Below are 20,215 nucleotides of genomic sequence, written 5' to 3' on the forward strand. Positions count from 1 at the left end.
GTGAGTCAGAGCCCTCCCTCCAAGCCAGATCCAGTCACTCCACCACAGAAACAGAAAGGACACTTCTGCCTCCTCAACCCCGGGCCACACAGGACAGGGCCCCAGAGCCAGCCCACAGGGCACACACACAGCTGGCACTGTGCAAGGCACCAGGACATCCATGGTGACCACAGGCTGTCCCTTCAGAGCTATCTTCCCCCAGGCCTGATGGGGCGGGTGGGGAGGGCAGGGGGCCAGGTCCTATGGGGGCGGGGCATGGGGGTGTCTGAGCACGCTGACCAAACACAGCACTGACTCCAGGACTGGCACGTCTGTCTTGTTCACACTGGCACATAGTAGGTGCTTCATACACATCCACTGAACGGGGGTTCTTTAAGCTTCCTGTGGGTATAGGGAAGCTGTGGGGAGGTAAGAATGATTCGTACCTGTGTTCACTGTCACTATTATTCCTTTTTAACCATAAGTTAAGTACCTACTATGTGCCAGTCATTTTGAATATATCTCATTAACACTTATAGCAATCCCATGAGGTGAGATTTTTACCTCCAGTGAACAGACGAAAAAACGAAAGCTCAGAGAGATAAATCAACTTGTCCAAGGTCACATAGTTTGTGTGAGCTGAGCCCACATTCACACCAGATCTGCTGACACCAGTGGCCAGGGCCACTCTCCACCCAGACTTTACTCCAGAGAGGGCACCAGGAGTGGAGAAAGAGAAAAAGGTCAGCACCCACCACCCAGCCCTTACCCCCCGCCCCGGGGCAGTCCCACCAGGCCCAAATCCTGCCCTGCTAGAAACGTCCAGCTCCATCCCACGCCCTTGGTTCAAACCTTGTTGAGCCTTCAAATCCCAGCCGGCCGTCACCAGGTTTCTGAAGGGACCAGTGAACCCGGCTTCTTCACCTGTAAAAGGGACACGATGACACCTGGCCTGCCTGGTGCACAGGTGGGTGTAAGGACGGAGTGACACGAAGCATGTGAAGGTGACGGCTTCAGACACTGACGAGCTAAGGAGCTGGGGGGGGAGGGTGCATAAATGTGAGCGTGTATGGCTGTTAGTGTGTGGGTGTCTGCTAGTGTATGTGTGTACAAGTGTGTGGGTGTGCAGAGTTGGCATGTCTGAGTGTGTGCACATGTGAGAGTGTTTGCAGGTGTGTGAGTGAGGGGGTGCGTGTGTGCCTGAGGGTGAGTGATTAGAGGCGATGGAGACCCGGGATGAGAGGCCTCAGTTTACTTTGTCCTGGATACACGCAGAGAGGGCGTCGCCCCTCCTGCAGGTGCCGCCGGAGACCCAGTGGAGCGACGCTTGACTCTCGTCCAGCAGCGAGGCCACTAATACCCTGTCCCCACTCTCTGTCCCTCCACCCTGGGCCAGCGTCCCCCAAATAAGGAGCTGATGGTCCAAAGTCGCTAAGGGACCTCACAGCTAAGGGACCTCAGGCAAAGCACCTGACTTCTGTGAGCTTCAGTTTCTTCCTCTGCGAAATGGGCGTATGGAGCTGTTGTTGCTGCGCTCAGCCAGGGGTCCGGTCGCGGTGGTTAAATTAATGCTGTGTACTTTGTGCCTAGACGCCGGAATCTCCCCGTCCCCACCGCCCCCTTCCCTGACCTTCAGCCTCTGTCACCAGGTGGCGCGGGAGGCCTGAGGGCCAGAAATTGCCCTCCCCATGCCCCTGCCCTTCCCTGTCGCCCCCAGTCCCTCTCACCCCAGCCCCGCGCCGGGGCTGGCGCAACAGGTGCGCGGGGCGGGCGGCCGCGCGGGGGGGGGGGGGGGGGGGGAGGCCCTCTGCGCGCTGCGCTCGGGGCTCGGGGCGCGCTGTCCCCGGGGCGCGCTGTCCCCGGGGCCCCCCCGCCCGCCGAGCTGCCCGCGGCTGGCAGGAGCAGGAGCAGGAGCGGGCGCGGCGCGGGAGGCGGCGGCGGCGGCGGGGACGACCGGGCGGCGGCTGAGCGCGCGGAACCGCAGCCCCTTGCCCGCCCCTCGGCTCGCCCATCGCCCGCCCGCTGCGCCCGAGCGCGCGGAGCCCCCGACCCACGGAGACATGAGCGCCCGGCGGCCCGACGCACCCGAGGCGCAGCGGCCCGGCCCCGCGGCCCAGTGATGGGCTCCTGCGTGTCGCGAGGTGAGGGGGCCGCGGGCCAGGTGGGGGGCGGGGGCCCAGGTCCCCGCGCCCAGGACGCGCGCGCGTCGCCTCGACCGCTCCAAGGAAACGAGGGGGGTTGGGGAACGACCCGCCCTGCCAGGACCAAGCCGCACCCCACCCCACCCCCGCCGAGCCCCAGGGGACACGGTGCCCCGAGGGGACAGGGCGCCGGGAGGGTAAGGGGGCAGCTCGGAGAGAGCGCGCGCGGAGGTCACTGCATCCCCAGCCCCGCTTGGAACCACACCCCAGCTGGTGGCATGAAGCAGGGTCGCTTCCTTCTCAACAGCCACACACCCCCTGCCGTGCGCCTTGGGAGGGAGGGAGGTTTCTGGTTGCCCTTGGCATCTCTGGAGGGACTTCGGGGCATCAGGAGAAGCAGATTCTGCCTCTCACACACCCCACCCAAGACATCGCGCCCGCCCCCCCCCCCCTCCCCCCCCCCCACCCCCGCTCATTCCCTCCCCTTACCCCATGCCTCTGCCTTCAGAGTTTCTGAACCCCATTGGCAGGAAGGGGGTAGCGGAGGTGAACAGGTTATAGAGAAGGTTCCCTTTCCCCATGCTTGTCCCTAACTCCTCATCCTCGTCCCCATCCCCATCCTTGGTCAGGGGACAGGAAGGGACAGAGACAGCTGATGTTCCCAGTAACCCCTGGGCCTTTCTCTCTGTCTCTGAGCTTTAAAAGCTGCCTTGACCTGGCCACCCTCTGCTCTTCTCCTGTGCCCAAGCCCCACCAGTGTCCCCAGGGTGGTACCCAGGGAGCTGGAGTGAGCTGCCCTGGGGGGTGGCAGGGGGGTCTTACACAGAGCCTCGGGGATGGGCAGGTCGGTCTTTGGAATCCTCCTCACCACGAGCTTTCCAACAGGCTGCTGAGCAGCATTTTAGAAGAGGTTGGCTGGGCCATTCTCCCACCGGTCTCTTCCCCCACAGTGGTCTGGGGGACAGGGCTGGGGGCGTGGTGGTGACTGGGACATGTGGCTGATGCCAAACCCACTGACCCAACCACAGGGCCCCGAGGGCTGCTAACCCGCCTATCACCCCCAACAGCTTATTCAGGTATAGAGGGATGCACAGGCCTTGGGGAGGGGCTGGGCAGGCCCTGGAGGGGGCCTCGTCCTGGGGGATGTTGAGGAAGGAACACAATACCCCCCACACACACCCCACATCCACCCCACACCCACCTCCGCCCATCCCCTGGCCTCTAGGGGGCTCTGCTCACCAGTCCGTGTGGGACATTCAGGTACCTGGCTCACCGTGTCTCAGGAGAGTGTCAGGGCTGGGATCAGGGTGGGTTAGGCTGTGTGAGCTTCACTTATTCATAAGCTGATATTAGCATGGCATCTACTGTGTGGCAGGCACCATGTACACGCTGGGCATCCGGGGGCAAGGAGCCCAGCACAGTGCCCACTCTCGGGAGACCTACAGCCTGGGCAGAGGGGAGGGAATCTCGAGTGAAGAGCGTTTCAGCTTCTTTAGGACTGGCAGGTTCTCAGTGTCTCTAGAAACCCCGAAGGCTCCAGGCAGGCTCCAGGTGTTGCGGAGCTGGGAGCTGGTGTTTCCTTGGTGCCTGTGTCCCTTCCCCATCACTTAGTCATCCCGTGCCAGGCACTGGGGTCCCAGCCCCACGTGAACTTGCCTGTGAGCCGCAGACCTGCCGAGCACAGTACAGAGGCCGGGGAGGAAGAGACGCCCACCAAGGTCACACTGCGAGGTGGCGTCAGGACTGGGGCTGGGGCCTGGGTCCTCTGACCCCCACTCCCCCATGCTGGCACCCTCTGCCATGCCTGTCTGAGGTCACACCGCCCGAGACGGGAGTTCTCCACCCTTCCTTCTGTGGCTTGGGCTCCCAAGTGTCACCTGCAGATCTAGTTGTGTGTTCTAACCTTGTCCCCCTGCTGAGTGGTAGGGTCACCTGCAGCTCAATGTGCATGCAGGCGGGTGGGATAAAGGTGAAGGTACAGGGCCGCATGAGCAGAGGACACCGTCGTCCCATGAACCACTGAGTGGAGGCCATCCACCCCTCTAACTGTCACTAATCATCTCAGAGTACTTATGGCTCACCAGGTGCTGGTTGGAACCTTTTGGGCACAACTAGCTAATCTGGGGTATATTCTGTCACAGTCCCCATTTTACAGATGGGGAAACTGAGCAGAGGGGAGTTGAGTGACTTGCCCAGGCCCACATGGCTAAGAAATAGCAGAGACAGGACTGGAAGTCAGTCACGTGGACTCCAGAGCCCAGGCCCTTGGCCTCTGCCCCGCATGGCCCGCCCTCAACCCGGGCGCCAGTTCCTGGGCTGCTCTTCTCCAGCTGCAGGCTTCCATGAGCTTCTGAGCCCCACACCGGCCTCCACACCTGCACCAGCTGCTAATAACAGCCCCCTTGGTCCACACAGCGCCCTGTGCCAGGTACGCAGCCTGCAGCCACTGGGCACTGGGCGATTGGAGCCTCAGGCTGCTGCCCACGCCGAGCCTGGAGCCTGCACACAGCTGGGCCACCCCCAGCCAAACCCCAAACCCCAGGTGCAGGCCACACCTGGGAGGGCCACCTCACCCCGGCATCGGGCAGCACTTGGCTTCTCCGTGCCAGGCCGGAGAGGTCAAGAGTGCAGACTGGAGCTGGCCAGCCCGGTTCACATCCTGTGTCCACCATTCGCTGCCTCTGTGACCTCAGCAAGTAACTTAACCTTGTACGTGTATCAGTGTCCTCGTCTCTAAAGTGGGAGTCGTCCCAGGATTCATGTCCCGGGGTTACTGGGAGGGGCTTAGATGACCTACCCCGGGTAAAGCCCTCACACCGGTACCTAGCACGTGGTAAGCACTCATAAGTGTCAGCTGTGACTTTCGTTTTCAATTGTTATCTTTACCCTTCTGTGCAGACAGCTAATGGGGACCCTCTCGGCTGGGAAAGGGGAAGCTACAGAGGTTTGGGTGCCAGCCTGCTTCGTCGGAAAAGGACGGGCGGCAGGGGCAGCAGGCGCTTGAGGTGCTGAGGACATGGGGAAGGGGGTGGGGGCCAGATTAAGGCAACAAGCGCTGTTTCCAGGAGCTGTTTTGTGTTCATTATCTATTTTTAAGTGACCGTTCATTCGACGCTTCTCCTGAGTCAGCCTGACCATTTACTCTCCTGACCTAGTTAGTCTTCAGTCAACCCTGGGAGCTCAGAGACAGGAAGAGGCTGCCCTGGGGTCACACAGCGAGGACATGGAGAGGCAGGTTTTGGGTCCAGATCTGTGTGACCCCAGAGCCCTCTGCTGTCTCGTGTCCTCCACACGGAGAGTGGTACTGAGCATGTGGCCGAAGCTTAAAACCAGCGACCTCTGTACTAACTCAGGTGGTTGGTATATGGTTTGGGTTTTGCTGCCACTGTGGGTGACAATCTGTATGGAGCAAGGGGGAGTTCCTATCTGCCCTCCCTTCTCTCTAGCTCCAAGGTCTCTGAGTGCCCACCCCGTGCCCCTGGCCCTGGCCCCTCTCTGCCTGCCCCTCCTGCCCCCGCCCTCTCCTCCAGACCAATCACTCTGCCTCCTGCCCCACCCCCACCCCGGGGCTCTCGGGGCACTGGGCACTGGGCGATTGTGAGAGCAGAAATTGGAGACCCTCTCTGGACAGGTCAGACATCTGATTATGTCTGGGAGGAGGTACAAGCTCTAAGGGGGCTGATGGTCACCACAGTACCCAGGGCCCATCAACCATGAGCCCCTGTCCACTGCCCCCCAGTGCTGTATCCCCTTGACCTCAGCAGAGCCGGGGAGCAGAGTCCCTCCCAGGCAGTGTGGGGAGACGAAGAAGGAGTCAATGGGGCCTTGCCCGTTCGGAGCTCATAGTCGGAGGAGGGAACATAGCCTGCCCTCGGAGTAGTCTAATGGGGGAGGCAGGACACACACACACACACACCCCCCTGGAGAAATGGCCTGAGGACTCTCTCTGGAGATCAGCGCTGGTCAGTGGTTGGAGCATAAGCGCTGGAGTTCCAGACTGGCCTAGGTTTGAACCCCATCTCTGCCACTTGCTAGCTGGTGACCTTGCAGAAGTCATTTCACCTCTCTGAGCCTCAGTTTCCCCATCTGTAAAATGGGCATCATAGTATCCACTTTGCAGGATTGTTGGGCTGTTGTGAAGGTTAAGCGAGAGATAATGGATGAAGAGGCCTAGGATAGTCTCTGACACATAGTAGGCCCTCAATAAACAGCAAGTCACTGCAGCGTAGACTTTGCCCGTTAGGCCTGCTCATAAGGCAGTAGCTTAATACAGCCCAGGCCAATCTGGGCAGGCTGCCTGGAGAAGGTGAGGCTAGAGCAGTGTGTTCAAAGAGGTTGGGCACCAGATGGCAGAGGAAGTGGAAAGAAACTGCACTATGTGGAATGTCCTGGAGAGGAGCCCGCTTTGCCCCTCCATCCTTGATTGGGTGGAAAGGGATCCCCTGGGGCAGCTCTAAGCTGCACCAACTCGCTGATGAAGCCACCACCATGACCCTGGTGATGGTGCCCTGTAAAGAAATGTCCTGGCGAGCGCAGGGCACTGTGTTCCCTTGAGGCCAGGCTTCTGCCAAGCTCAGAGGGACGGCCTGCTGCCGTGGCAGGGACTCCCGAGGACTCACCCTCGATGGCCTCCTTCTGCAGAGCCCCCAGGGCAAGCTCCAGCCCTGGGGACGGGACCAGACGAGAGGCTGACTGAGATCTGGCCCATGGTCCAGAGGGAGGGTGTGAGGTCGGGAGGGGCGAGGAAGGGAGCCGCTGTTGTCCGTGGAGGAATGGCTGCACCAGGTGCTCCGACCTCGCGGCACCCCTCTCCAGAGGAGCACACCCTGAGGCTCACAGGGCCGTGCCCACAGCCCTGGAGCCGGCAGCAAGAAGCCAGGATTTAAACCCAGGGCGGGGACTGCGAAAGAACGCCTTGTCCACTGTGTCCTCCTCAGAGCCGAGGCCAGAGGCTGGCGCATCAGGCTGGGCAGTGCACGCCTGGGGAGTGGCTGGCTGGAGGACCGCCTCATGCGCTCAGCTGCAGGGTCCTGAGAGGTTCAGATGGCGAGCACGCGGCTGTCCAGGGAGGGGCATCACGAGGGGCTTTGAGCCCAGGCTGCTCCTCGGTTACTGTGTGGTTTCCAGAGGAGGCTTACCCTCTCTGGGCTGCTGGAAAGAGCAGGATTAACCATGGCCCCACCCTGCCCTCCTGGGGGCTGGAGCCCTGGGAGATACTCGGGGAGATGGCAACCATGATGACTAACGTGCTGGGACATGGAGCACCAAAGAACAGCTAAAGGGGCTAGGAGCCTGAGGGGTTATGCTGCAGACTCACCAAGGAACAGAGAAAACCAGTGTGGGAGCTTTGCATCAAGAGGGGTTTAGGTTAGACGTCAGAAGGAACTGTCTGTGTGGTTGGATGCTAGAGCAGCATGAGGAGCTGGCATGGGAAGGCAGGAAGCGTCCTTGGTGAACAGAGGAGAAGCTCCAGTTGAAGGCAGAGGGATGGAGGAAACATCTGGATGAGACCCCTCTCCTGGAAGGATCAAGATGGCCCTTCCAGGTTGCCATGGCAACCAGAGGCCTGTAACTTCTGTGGCCAGGGGAGGCGGGGGAGGGAGCAGGTCTGAGAGGGGCCTCAGACCTTGAGGTCAAGGGAGTAGGGTGTGGACTGAGAAAGGCAGGAGGCGCCCCCCCCCCCACCATTCCCCGCCCCAACTCCCTTGGGAGAGGGAGGCGCCCACAGGAGCAGTGGCTTGGGGTCCCCTCAGGCTGTCCCCCAGCCCCCACCTGACACGAACGCTGTGTTTTTCCAGTTGCCGGTGGTGACGTGGCCTCCAGTCCCAGCTGGGCGAAGAGCAGCCTGTGATTTTCACCCTGGGCTGGTTCATTACCTGACGTCTCCATGGCAACCGGCCTGTGACATCACGGGGCCAGTGTCCTCAGGGGGAGAAGGCCGCGTTGGCAGAGGCGCCTGCACCCCAGCTGAGGTGGGGGGCGAGAAGGCTGGGGAGGGGCTGGGAGCCAGGAGTCCCCCGGGTCCACCTCCGCCTCGACGAGTGACCTTGTTCAAGTCCTGTCTCCTCTGGGCCTTGACCTCACCTGCCGGCCCCCTCTGTGCTCCATTCTCCCTACTCCCTGGTCTGCGGCGGAAGTTTTGAAACAGCCCCAGGTGATGGCCAGGGGCCCTAGGAATATCCCAGCAGCCCTTAGAGTCCGCAGGGGCAGCCTGTAGCCAGTGCCACCTGTCTGCACCTTGGTGGGCCCTGGCTGGTTCAGGCTGGGACCTTAAGAGTGGTGACTTTCAAACTTTTTTGACCATAAGAATAAATATATTTGCCATCATGACCCAGTATACACACACAGAAAATTCTTCCGTGTGCACACGTGTGCGTCTATGCAATTTAAACAGAAGCCTCAGGAAATGATACTTAACCTGACTCTGCACTGGGTTCTGATATTTTCTCTTCTATTCAATTCTATTTCATTTTTAAAAAATATGGTCTAGTAAGTTGCTTGCATGACCCACTAAAGGAGGCACTCCCAGTTTGAACGCCGCTTTTGAGGGGCCTGGAACATGGCCTTTGTACACATGGAGACTCTGAAGCCCAGAGAGGGACAGGACTAGCTCAGGGTCACAGAGCCAGGACTCAGGAAAAGAGCAGGATGAGTTGAGCACACGGTGTGCGAGCACACGGCTCAGCCCACACCATCCCATGCTGCCCTCACTGCTCTCAGCTCCTGGGTCACTGAGCTCTGAATTCAGGGTGTCGGGGCATCAGTCCTGGCTCTGCCTTCCTTTTCTCCCGTCCCTGCTTCAGACCGTCCCCCTCAAACCTCCCTGACCTGCTCGCCCCTAACGGCCTTTGGGCAGATCCCAGAACTCTCTAGTCTCTTCCAGATACTAAGTCCAGCCCAGTTTGGATGAAAACTTTCATCTCGCATTCTGTCCAACACTCCCCTCTCTCCTCCAGCTGCTACGGGCCGCAGACTGCTCCTTACTCTGCTGTCCTCCCTCCCCTCTCTGGGTCCCTTTCTCCTCTGACTTGCTGGCATCTGGCATGAGGAACTTGAGAAAAAGTGGCCAAGCCATTTGTATTTATCTGGAGCCCAGCTGGCTAACACTGGCTCACTGTCGAGGCTGCTGCGTGGCAGGCGTCCAATTCATTCCTTCATTCTTACAGGAAACATTTGACCAGCACCTTCTGTGGGCCAGGCTCTGGGGCAGGTGTTGGGGCTAAAACAGACGAGGCCTCCGCCCTCCCAGAGCTCCTGTTCTCCTGAGAAACAATGAACAAGGAAACGGACACACCTGCTGGGGAGGGATGGGTGCCATGAAGAAGAGTAGAACAGCCTAAGAGGTTAGAAAGGGTCAGTGTCAGATTAGATAAGATGGTCGGGGGAGGCCTTGCTGAGGTGATAGCATTTGAGCAGAACCCTGATGGAGTGAGGGAGTGAACCTGTGGCCATGTGGGAGGAGAGAGTTCCAGATGGAGGAAAGGAACGGCCAGTGCAAAGGCCCTGAGGCAGGAGTGTCCTGGGCTTATCTGAGGAATGGCCGGGAGAGTGATCAGTGTGGCTGGAGTGAAATCTGATGTGATTTGACCTCTGCCATTCCCTGCCCATCTCCCTTTCCCCCAGATGTGGTCCACCCTCCAGCCTCTTGGGGCTGGGAGGCCCCGCATTTCGCTTGTGGGAAGAAATAAGTAGTCGGAGTCAGAAGGGTGGCTGCTGGTGGGCCAGCAGAGGCTGCTTCAGCGCCTTGAGGAGAGCATCTGCTCCCCCCGACAGTGGCTTTCTTCAAAACATGGGGCCTCAGTGCCTCTGTGTTCTCAGTTCTGGATCCGAGCAGTCACTTCCTGAGGAAGAACAGCCTCCCTCAAATGCCCATTCCATGGATGAGGACAGTGGAGGCTCGGAGAGGCTGAGGTCCCACGGGCAGTAAGGGGCAGAGCTGGGGTTCGAACCGGGCCATCTGGCCCCGGAGCCTCACCCAGTTGTCTTTGGAGCAGCTCCTCAGGAGCAAACGCTGAAGGGAGGAGTTGGGTACAGCTGGGATGTGAGTGAAATCTTCCAGAGGAAAGCAGAGAAGGAATAGGGAGAGGAGGACAGAGGGCCGGAGCCCAGGAAAGGTGTCGTCCTACAGGGGGTGGCCTCAGCCTGATCCCACAGTGGACTCTGGAATGAAAGTTAAGCTCAGTTTTCTGATGCCGAACAAGGAGCTGGGGTCCTGCACCTGCTAGTCATTGGCTAAGGGCCACTTGGGTGGGGCCGGCGTCAATTCTCACTTTCAGTTCCCGTTGCCCCACGGCTACCCGCCTAGAAAGAGCCACAGGTGCTGCCTTGGGATGCCAGCACAGCGGGAGGGCTGTGGGTGCACAAACCCCACAGAAAGGGAGCACAAGGGGTCGGGGGGCTGGGTGGAGCTCCCACACTATGCGCCAGTGCCCAGCCCTTCGCCTCCCTGTGAACACCCCCACAAGTCTCCTGGCCTCCACTCAGCCTATTCTCCATGGCCCATGAGCACCCAGCCCAGCCTCTGGGCTTGCCTGCCGCCTCCCACCTCCAGCCCTCAGACCCCCTTGGCTTCAGATTCCTCCAGGAAGCCCCTCCTGCTTCCAAGCCATCAGCTCATCCTGCTCCACCCGAGTTGGCCCAAGCCAGAAAGGGGGTGGAAGCCAGCACCCAGGGCAGGACAAGCTCAGGCTGGGACCGTGTCCTGCAGAGGGCCCCCCTCCCTGCCACTGCCCAGACACCCCTGCTCCTCGTGGCTCCCTTCCAGACTCCACAGCTTTGGGCAAGCTGTGCCCCTACCTCGAATGCCTTCCTCCCGGCCCCGCTCCGGGCTAGCTCCCCGCTCAGCTCTCCTGTGCAGCCCCCGACTCCCGCCAGACCTCATCGCAGATTCCTTTTGCGCTTTGGAAAAGTCTCACACCCACAGGGCTCAGATCCTGACTGCCGGTTCCTGGCTGTGTGCCTTGGGCTGGTGACTTCCCCGTCTGTGCCTCAGTTTCCTCATCTATAAAGCTGAGCCAGAGATCCCTTCCTCTCTAGGTCACTGTGAGGAGTTGGGGCCATCACACCAGGAAAGGGGGTGTCGAAAGAAGAGCGCTCCTTGCTCGTCGGCGCTGCTGTGTGGGGGGAGGAAAGAATGAATGAATGAATGAATGATCATCCCTAGATCTCCACACAACTGGGCTTTTCGTGATACTCGGGCCTCAGCTCTGAGAAGCCCTCTCCAGTCCCCCGCAAGCCCGCTCTCGCCCTTTTTTCCTTGTAGCTGTTATGGTCATCGAACGGATCTTACGCATTTGCGAGTCTCTGGTTCAGAGTGTCTCCCCCACTAGAATGTCAGCTCCATGAGGGAGAGACCATCGTGTCTTGTTCGCCGCTGTGTCCCCAGAGCCGTGCCTGACTCACAGCAGGTGCTCAGCTCAGACTTTTGAATGCATTAACGAGGAAATAAATGCATTAATCAAATGAATGAGAAGGGCGTCCCCAGTTATCCGTGGGGATGGAGGAGTCCTCTTCAGTTCAGCCCAGGACTTCAGGCCAGTGGTGCCAGTTGCTCAGTTCAATTCATCCGTTCCCTCAGCAGCTCCTGCGAACCCACTGTGTGTGGGGCACTGAGGGTGCGTCAGGGACAGCCGATCCCTGCCCCCCGCACATAAATAGTTTTACCAGAGAGACACACTGTGTTAAATGCTGTGATAAAGGTATATCCTTCCACGAGTGTCCACAGAGCACCTACCAAGTGCCAGGCAGTGTTCTAGACTCTGGAGACAGAGCACCGAGCAGGGCTGCCGTGTCTCTGTTCTCACAGTGCTTCCGTGGATCGTGGGGAGGAGGAATGGACATTTAAATAAACAAAAATATCAGAGTCATGACTGTGATGGGGAGTGACTGGTGGCCGGCATGGGGACAGGAAAGGCCATATTGAACCAGGTGGCCAGGGAAGGCCTTTCTGAAGACGTGACCTTGAGCTGAGAACTGAATGATGAGGTTCAGGAAGGTCCGGGGAAAGAGTATTCCAGGCAGAGGGGACAGCAAGGACAAAGAGCGAGCTTGGCCATTTGAGGAGCAGCAAGGATGCCAGAGTGGGGGCGACAGTGAGGGGGGCTGGGGGTGGAGGACTCAGGCGGGGTGGGCCAGCTGGCGTGTAGGGCCCTGAAGGCTGTGGCGAGGGGCTGGCTCCTCTCCTGAAGTGCGATGGAAGGAAGCCAGCGGCAGGTTTTAAGCAAAGATGCAGCGTGACCTGGAATGTAATGTCCCTGTGCCGCGGGGCCGGGAGTGACCACAGGGCCAGGAGGGAAGCGGGAGGCTCCTGCCATCCTAGTGACAGAGGGTGGTGGCTCCCATCAGGGGCCCAGCAGTGGGGATAGAAAGGGATAAATCTGGAATGGAGGTTGGAGAGAGGTCCAATAGGACTTATTGGTTGACTAGATGGGTTTGGGGGACACTGGGGGGAAGGCAGGACTCCAAGGCAACTCCTGAATTTTTAAGTTGGTACAGCTGGGTGAACAGCTGCATCATTTTCTAAAATTGAGGAAATGGAGGAAGACGGACCCGGGTTTGCGAGTTCCATGTTCCCCAGGTTTGCTTGAGCTGCCTGTTGGGCATCCACACAGGGAGCTGGAAATGCAGTCAGAGCTCCAGCAGAGGCAGGGCCGGAGGTGTAAATGTGGGTGTCAGCCGCATATGCATACCGTAAGGATGAGATCTCCCAGGAGAGAGAGAAGGGAGGTGAGAAGGGGCCCAGGATGGAGGGGGGGCGGCCCACACTTAGGGCTTGGGCAGGGAAGGAGGACAGAGAAGAGCAGCCAGTGAGGAGGGAGGGGAGCCAGGAGGATGTTGGGGGGATGGGGGATGAAGTCCCTGCACCACTGAGAGGCCAGTGAAGGTGAGGCTAGGGAAGTCACAGCTGGGCTCACAGAGGTTTCTAGCCTCTTGCCAGGGCTGTCTCGTGAAAGGCTGCCTGGAGGAAAGGGGAGACGAGGAAGCAGAGGTTGACCCAACTCTAAGTCTGGCCATGAAGGGGGCAGAGGAATGGGGAAGGAGCTGGAGGGAAGCAGGGAGAAGGATGGCAGGTTCTTGGGCTTCTTGGAGGCTAGGCGCTGACCTAGTGGAGAGGGCACTCAGTGAGGCAGGAGAGAGAGGGAATGCTGGCAAGAGGCCCTGAGTGGACGAGGCGTGGCAGCCGGCCACACTGATGGGACCACTGGGTGGGAAGGGAAACAGGGACGACACCGGAGAGCTCAGAGCCCTGGGAGGAGGGGCTGGTCCTGGACGGAGCAGGAATGGTTCTTCCCTTGTCACAGGAGGGAAAGCAGATGAAGTGGACAAAAATGCAGACAGGGCGATGATCCGAGGTGGAAAGAATGGGACGATGCCTTCCGAAGGCTTCTGGATCTCAGTGAGGGGTGAGGAGAAGCCAGCAGCAGGGCCCAGGGAGGCAGGGTGCCAGTGCCGCAGGTCTGGGAAGGAAAGACAGGTGAGGTCGTCAACCTAGCGGGAAGAAAACTTAGCAGGAATTGGAGGAACAAAAGGGTCCCTGGGCAGTGTGAGGCTGTGAGGCTGGCGGGCAGGATTGAACATGAGGCTCTCCAGCAACATGCAGCTCCTGGGGTCCAGGCACAGAGCAGACAGAGGGCTAAGAGGGTTAAGGACCTCTGCAAAGGAGAGCTCCTTGGACATGCCAGGCAGTCTTAGCTGGGCCAGGAGGGAAGTGAGGACAAGAGGAGCTAGTAGGAAGTAGCAGGATAAATGGATTGGAGGTCTCCATGCCATGAGGTCAAAAGAATGCTGGAGTGTGGGTCCTAGAATGAGCGAAAATGGAGTACAAGTAGATGCGCAGGGAATTCCCACCGAGGGCACCAGGCAAGAGGAGGTCTGGCCGGACTTCTCACCTGCTGTGGGCTTGAGTCTGTTTCCTACAGGTTGACAATGGGTGACGATAAGGCAATGCCTGCCTCAGAGGGCTGGCTTGATCAAGCTTCATAAGCAGGAGAGCTGGGCTTTTCTGAGTCCCTCCTATCTTTCTCACTTGCAGATCTGTTCACAAGTGCCCACAAGGACTGCCCCATGCCCCAGGGCACGGACGCCCTGAACCCAGACTTGCCTTCCAGCCACCCACCCACCACTGCTCCAGACCACGTCACTGGCAAGGTAGCTGGTCACGCCTCACCCCCACCTTTGGCCCCAACTGTGCCCTGCTTCCTGGGCTGGCCCTGCAGCCCTTGGCTCCTTCCTGCGGGATCAGGGCCCTTAAGGTTTGGTATTCACCTGGATGAAGGTCTGAATTGGGCTGGGCATCCAGGGAGTGGACCAGACTTGTTTAGAAAAGAGTCCCACCCTAAAGATCTTCCTGCCCAAATTAACTCAGCCTTGTAGATAATAAGTTATCTTATCAGCCCAGGACTTCTTAGCAGCCTGCATCCTGCTGGAGGGTAAAAGGAATGGAATTCTCGGTCCAGATAGATTAGGAAGATCTTGCTAGGGGCCTCAAATCCTGGTGCATAATTTCCACCCTTGCCCCAGGGGTTGTGGCTTGAACAGTTAACAGAATTATCTTTTTATTTTCTGAGCATACCCACACACTAAGCCTTGTGCTGGGCACTTTACCTACGTTATGTCATTTATGCTTCAGCACAACCTATGAGGTGAATGGCATTGTCACCATTTTACAGAGGGAGAAACTGATGTTCTGAGATGTTGTCATTGTTCTAAGGGTACCCAGGAAAAAATGGTAAAGTCAAAAGTTGAACCCAGGTCTGATGTGTCTCCTGCACCTACTGCCTCTCCTGGCAGAGCCACCTTTGCCCCCCTGCCCCACTTCTTTCTCTACGTGCCAGGGGGCACCAGGGCACCACCCAAGCAGGCAGACCCCAACCTCAGGGAGCATCAGAGCTGACCCACACCACCACCCAGGGCTCCAGGACTGGTGCCATCTGCTAGGACAGTGTGCCAGGCCCTGCCTGATCCTCTTTCTCCTCTTGTTTTAGGACAAACAGATGGATTTCTGTTGGGATCCTTGGCAGGTCAGTGCAGTTGCCCATCCCCCACTCCAGCCAGCCACGGCTGACACTACTGCCCCTCCCTCTGCTGAGCCCAGCCTGGGCATGCAGTCCTGCCAGCCCTGGAGAAGGGGGGCCTGATAAAAACTGTGGAGTGGGGATGATCCTGTGGGAGGCTGGCAGGATCGCCCTGGCCCTCCCCACTGCCCAGAGGACCTGGGGAGGGTGGAGAATGGCGAGGGGGGGGATGTCACCCGATAGGTCTGCCCCGCCCTGCTCACCCCTCCTCTCCTTCCTGCAGAGGTGCTTCCAGACCACCAACGGCTACCTGTCCGACTCCAGATCTTGCTCCAGCAATTACAACGTGGCAGCCCTGGCCACCTCGTCCCTTGTGGGTAGGCTCCCGCTGCCCTCTCCTGCCCCTGGAGTGTGCACAGTCCACCCCAGACACTGGCTGTGGGAAGGGCTAAACTGAATTGCTTCTAGAAGGATTGCAGCCCTGTTCGGATTCAGCATTTCCTGAATGCCAAGCTCTGTGCTGGATTCTCCAGGGAGCAGCGACTTAGGGTTCCTGCCCCCGTGGGTTAAACTGTTGGGTTCTCCAGAAGCTTGGAGGGGATGGCCCCGATTGTTCAGAAGTCTGCCTCGTGGGGTCTCCCGCCTCTCTGCAGCAGATAAAATCTGCTGGGCACACCCCTTGGCTCGGGTTCCCTAAAGCAGAGCCCCCGAGATGGGAATTGTGTGAGTGATTTATTGAGAGATTATTCTCAAGGGCAACCTGTCGGAGTGAGGGCAGCAGGCCAGAGCAGGAAGGAGCTCAGCGAAGACAGGGCTGCAGGAGAAGCCTCGTCTTTCTCAGCCTCATCCCACGGGGAGCTCTGCAGCATGAACACACCACAGAATTTATGGCCCTTTGAGGACAGGTGGCCGACTTTATATTATTCCCCCATGGTCAGTTGTTGGCTGTCCCTGGGGAGGTCCCTCCCACCTCCCGGGCTAGCTGCCTCATCGCTAGGTGAAGCGGCTCCCATCAGCTAAGGACAGGTCTCTGGAGAGGGAGCATGGTGGGGGCGGGGGGGGGGCACACAGGCCAATAAAGGGGTCTCGGCAGGCCACCATAGCATCTGCCCCAGGTGCCGACCACCAGCCTCTGCTCCAGCTTTGTCCAGCCCCTCGGGCTGGAATTTCGTTAAGTCCCTCCCAACTCCCCCAGAGGGCCCTTGCTGGCTTCCCCACATCCACCGGTGCTGTTTCTTCCACCCCAAACCCCTTCCCTCCACGAGCCACTTGACCCCCTCCTCGAAAAACCTCTGCCAACACTCCCCACCCTGGGGGGCGCTTCTCCCCCCCCTCCACCTTCCTCATTTTCCTAGAGCATTACGTCTCTGGTTTCTTTTGTGGATGCCCCGTCTTTCTTAAGTATTGCTGTATCTCACATCACGGCTTCGGGGACGCCAGTGACTCCCAGATCTGTGTTCTCAGCCTTGGTTAAAGGAGGTGCTGAACCATTCTTGACACCTTCTCTTTGTCAACTTCCATATCCAGTGGGTCTACTCCTAAGAGTCCCTCCAGGCCCTCCCCCCACCTGCCCAGCCCTTGTCCTGTCTCTTGCTGGGTCCCTTCAGTGGCTCCTAATGCCACCCTGTCTCCACCCTTGGCCCCTAATCCCCTAATTAGGATGCTCTTCCTAGACAACAGATCTAACCCATCACTCCTCTGCTCGTTACCCTGCTGTGGCTCCCCGTTGCTATAAAGAGGACATCGGCGCCCTCAGCCTGGCTCTCAGCCCCCAGTCTGGCCCCTGATGGCCCCCCAGCCTCTTCTGCCACCCCAGTCCTCGTCTTGCCCCATGTCTCACCCTCAGTAGTCCTGGAATCGTGCCAGACCCTTCCATGCGCTCATCCTCTTCTCATCTCTGAAATAGCCTCCAGTCTTGCCTCCAACTGTTCAGCCCAACCTGTCTTCAAAGCCCAACTCCAGGCCACCTCTTCCAGGAAGCCTTCCCTGCCTGTGGCACTGCACTCAGGTCTCAGACTCAGCAGAGCTGGCACTGGCTGAGGCACAGGGAGTGCTCTCTCACAGGTTGTTAATTAATGCATAAAAGGAGAGGTTGGGCATGTTTGGAGTAGATCCTTGAGCAGGTCTCCTTGAGCAGAACAGTCTAAACTTGGTCAGAAAGGGAATGAGGGGTGTGGCAGGTCTGGGGAAGAAGCGCCAAGTGGGCGCTTTGGAACATTGACTGGGAGCAGGACACTGGGAGGTGGGCCTGCAAGTGAGTGGGGAGCTTCTAAGCGAGGTGGGATCCTAGGGCTTGAGGAGGGCATGGGGCGGGGGTGGGCACAAGGCATTGACTGGGCACGAGGAAGTGGGTAGGTACAGGGCATTGTGGGTATGGGGTTGAGGACACTGGGCACTGGCTGTGTACAGACTGTTGAATGGATGTGGGGTACAGGCCGCTGGATGGGCCTGAGGTACTGGGGTGCCTGCGGTATTGGGGGTGAGCCCTGAGCTGGGCTTTGTGTCAGGGCAGTCACCCAACTGCCCTCAATGCCCCCAGGGGTGGTGCAGAGCATCAAGGACCACATCACAAAGCCCACGGCCATGGCGCGTGGCCGCGTGGCCCACCTCATCGAGTGGAAGGGCTGGAGCGCCCAGCGGTCTGGCTGGGAGCTGTCCCCAGCCGAGGACGAGCAGTACTGCTGCCTCCCGGACGAGCTGCGCGAGGCCCGCTTTGCTGCAGGTCAGCGGGAGACGGGGAGCTCGGGGCTGGGGACCAGCTGGGGCTCTGGTCCTAGGGGACCAAGGGTCCCCACATGGGCAGTGTCTGGGCAGGGAGAAACATGGCATGTGGGCATTCAGGGGTGCTCTGATCACTGGGGCTGGAGGAACAGCTCCAAGGGGCAGCTAACCCTCAGGTGTCCCGGTACCAGCCTGTCCTGGCACTGAGTCCGCCCCCACCCTCTGCTGTGCCCCCACCGAGCCGGGTCCCACTGTCCCCACAGGGGTCGCAGAGCAGTTTGCCATCACGGAGGCCACACTGAGCGCCTGGTCCTCGCTGGATGACGAGGAGCTGCACCCTGAGAACAGCCCCCAGGACGTCATCCAGCTACAGGGTACAGCCTGGGGGGGGTGCCAGGATGGGGTGGGTGGAGCAGAGCTGGGCTGGACACCAGCCCTGCCACCAAAAGCTCTGTGACCTCAGACAAGCCCCTCCATCCCTCAGCCTTAGTTCTCTCATCTGTGAAATGGAGCGGCTGGTCCTTGGTTGCCCATCACCCATGGAGTGCCATGAGCATAAAGGAGAGAATAATAATAATAGTAATAACGACATCGTGAATTAAGTGCTTCCTCTGCAAAGTGCTTTACGTGTGTTAGCTCACTTAATCCTCATGACAGCTCCAGGAGGCAGGCCCTGTCATTATCTTCTATTTTACAAATAAAGGAAACTGAGGCACCAAGAAACTTGCCCCAGATTATGCAGCTAGAGGCATCAGACCCAGGATCTGAACTTCAACACCAAACACAACCAACCACCTTTCTAGAACCCCGGGGTACTGCTGAGGGCCTCAGTGAGCCTGGGTCCTGGGTGCAACCTGCACACCCGTTATCTCAGGTAATCGTCCTTCTGACCTGAGCGGAAGGAAGGGAACAAGGCCCCGGAGAGCGCTGGCTGTCCGTGTCTGAGAGAGCAGAAGGATTCCACACAGAGCCTGCTTGCAACTGCTCCGCTCATTGCTGCCACCACTCCTGTAACCCCCAAGGAGAAACTGGGGCTCAGAGAGGTTCAGTGACTTGCCCAAGGTCACAGGGCTCGGCAGTGACAGAGCAGGGTTTGGAGGCCGGTCTGCCCCTTGCCCTCCCTCGCACAGCAGGACAGGGCGGGAGTGGGCTCTGGGACTGCATTCCTCACCCCACCCCACGTTGGTTTTCCAGACCTGGAGAGCATCTATCTTCAGGACAGTCTTTTGAGTGGCGCCTCGCAGGATGACAGTCTTCTGGCCTTCTCCTCCCCTGGCCTCTCCCCCGACGACGGGCCCTCACCCGAGGAGCCCCCCATCACCGCTGCTGCCCCCCAGCCCCCCAGCCCGGAACAGCAGCATCGACGGCGGCTGCCGGGGGGTCCAGGGCCTGAGGGCAGCGCCCACCTGCAGGGCTCCCTCCCCTCGGTGGACAGTGGCTCGCTCTCGGAGGAGGAGGATGAAGTGTTCTATAACTGAGCTGGGGGCCATGCTGCCTGGAGCCCGCTCCCACCGTGACCCTGCCTGGTGGGCGGCCCAGGCCTATCAGGACGCCAGGGTCTGGGCAGGGCAGCTCGACCCCTCAGGGCAGGCACGGGGCGGGTGCAGCAGGGGTTGGGGGCCAGCACTCCCTGTGGACCACTCTGTGCCTCCATGGACCGGCCCCCAGCCGTGGGAGCCATAACCCCCCTCCTCCCTTCTTTACGTGGCTCAGGGGGCACCTTCCCTGCGGGGTTTCTGCCATCAGGGAGTGCAAGGACTCTCAGCAGACGCCGGGGCAAGCTGCCCAGGGGAGCTGACAGCCAGGCCCCGGACAGACAACCATGGGAGGACTGGGGAGACCCACTTGGAGCGGGGCCTGGGGACCCAGCCTTGACCCGGGGCTCAGTCCCTCCTCCTCTCCGTCTGTGCTTCTGCCCCCATCAGCAGTGGGGTAGCCTCCTCAGCTGTCGTCACGAGGACACCGGTCTCCTTGGCGTGTCTGTCCGTCCCTCACTGCACCCTGGCGCCCCTGCCTCCTTGCACCCTCCTCCCACCTCCTTCAAGGTTCTCTGAAGACATTAAAGTGGTGGATTCACCCTGGATGAACTTGGCCTGGTCTCTGCTGGGGAAGGCATATCCTCAGGGCCCCTGGGGGGCAGGGTCTAGAGGGACCTAGGGGAGGGCTCCTACCCCCCAACACACATACAGCTGGTAAACCTGCTGCCACCCAGCAGGGGAGTCCCCAGGGAGGATGCCCAAGGCTCTCTGGACTCCCCAAGAGCCACACCTGGAGACCCTGCTTTGTCAGTCCTGGAGCAGCCAAGGAGGAGGCTGCAGCTGGGGCAGAAATAACGGGTCCTGCTTACACAGGAGGGCAAAT

At 59.5% G+C, this 20,215-nt stretch overlaps 1 protein-coding gene across 2 annotated transcripts; it reads left to right on the plus strand.

Moving 5' to 3' along the window:
- The first annotated feature begins 1,780 nt into the window (after positions 1–1,780).
- Positions 1,781–19,925, plus strand: FAM131C (family with sequence similarity 131 member C). Of its 2 annotated transcripts, XM_046662840.1 has the most exons (8): positions 1,781–2,120; positions 7,919–8,092; positions 14,152–14,267; positions 15,104–15,139; positions 15,417–15,510; positions 17,673–17,855; positions 18,118–18,228; positions 19,049–19,925. In XM_046662840.1, exons 3-8 carry the CDS (start codon positions 14,184–14,186, stop codon positions 19,330–19,332), a joined length of 792 nt encoding a protein of 263 aa, XP_046518796.1. In that variant the 5' UTR covers positions 1,781–2,120; positions 7,919–8,092; positions 14,152–14,183; the 3' UTR covers positions 19,333–19,925. The 2 variants fall into 2 exon arrangements, with proteins under 2 accessions (XP_046518796.1, XP_046518795.1); XM_046662839.1 differs by lacking the exon at positions 7,919–8,092.
- The last annotated feature ends 290 nt before the right edge of the window (positions 19,926–20,215 follow it).

The sequence above is a fragment of the Equus quagga genome, chromosome 5 (genome assembly GCF_021613505.1).
Source record: "Equus quagga isolate Etosha38 chromosome 5, UCLA_HA_Equagga_1.0, whole genome shotgun sequence".
Taxonomy (NCBI): domain Eukaryota; kingdom Metazoa; phylum Chordata; class Mammalia; order Perissodactyla; family Equidae; genus Equus; species Equus quagga.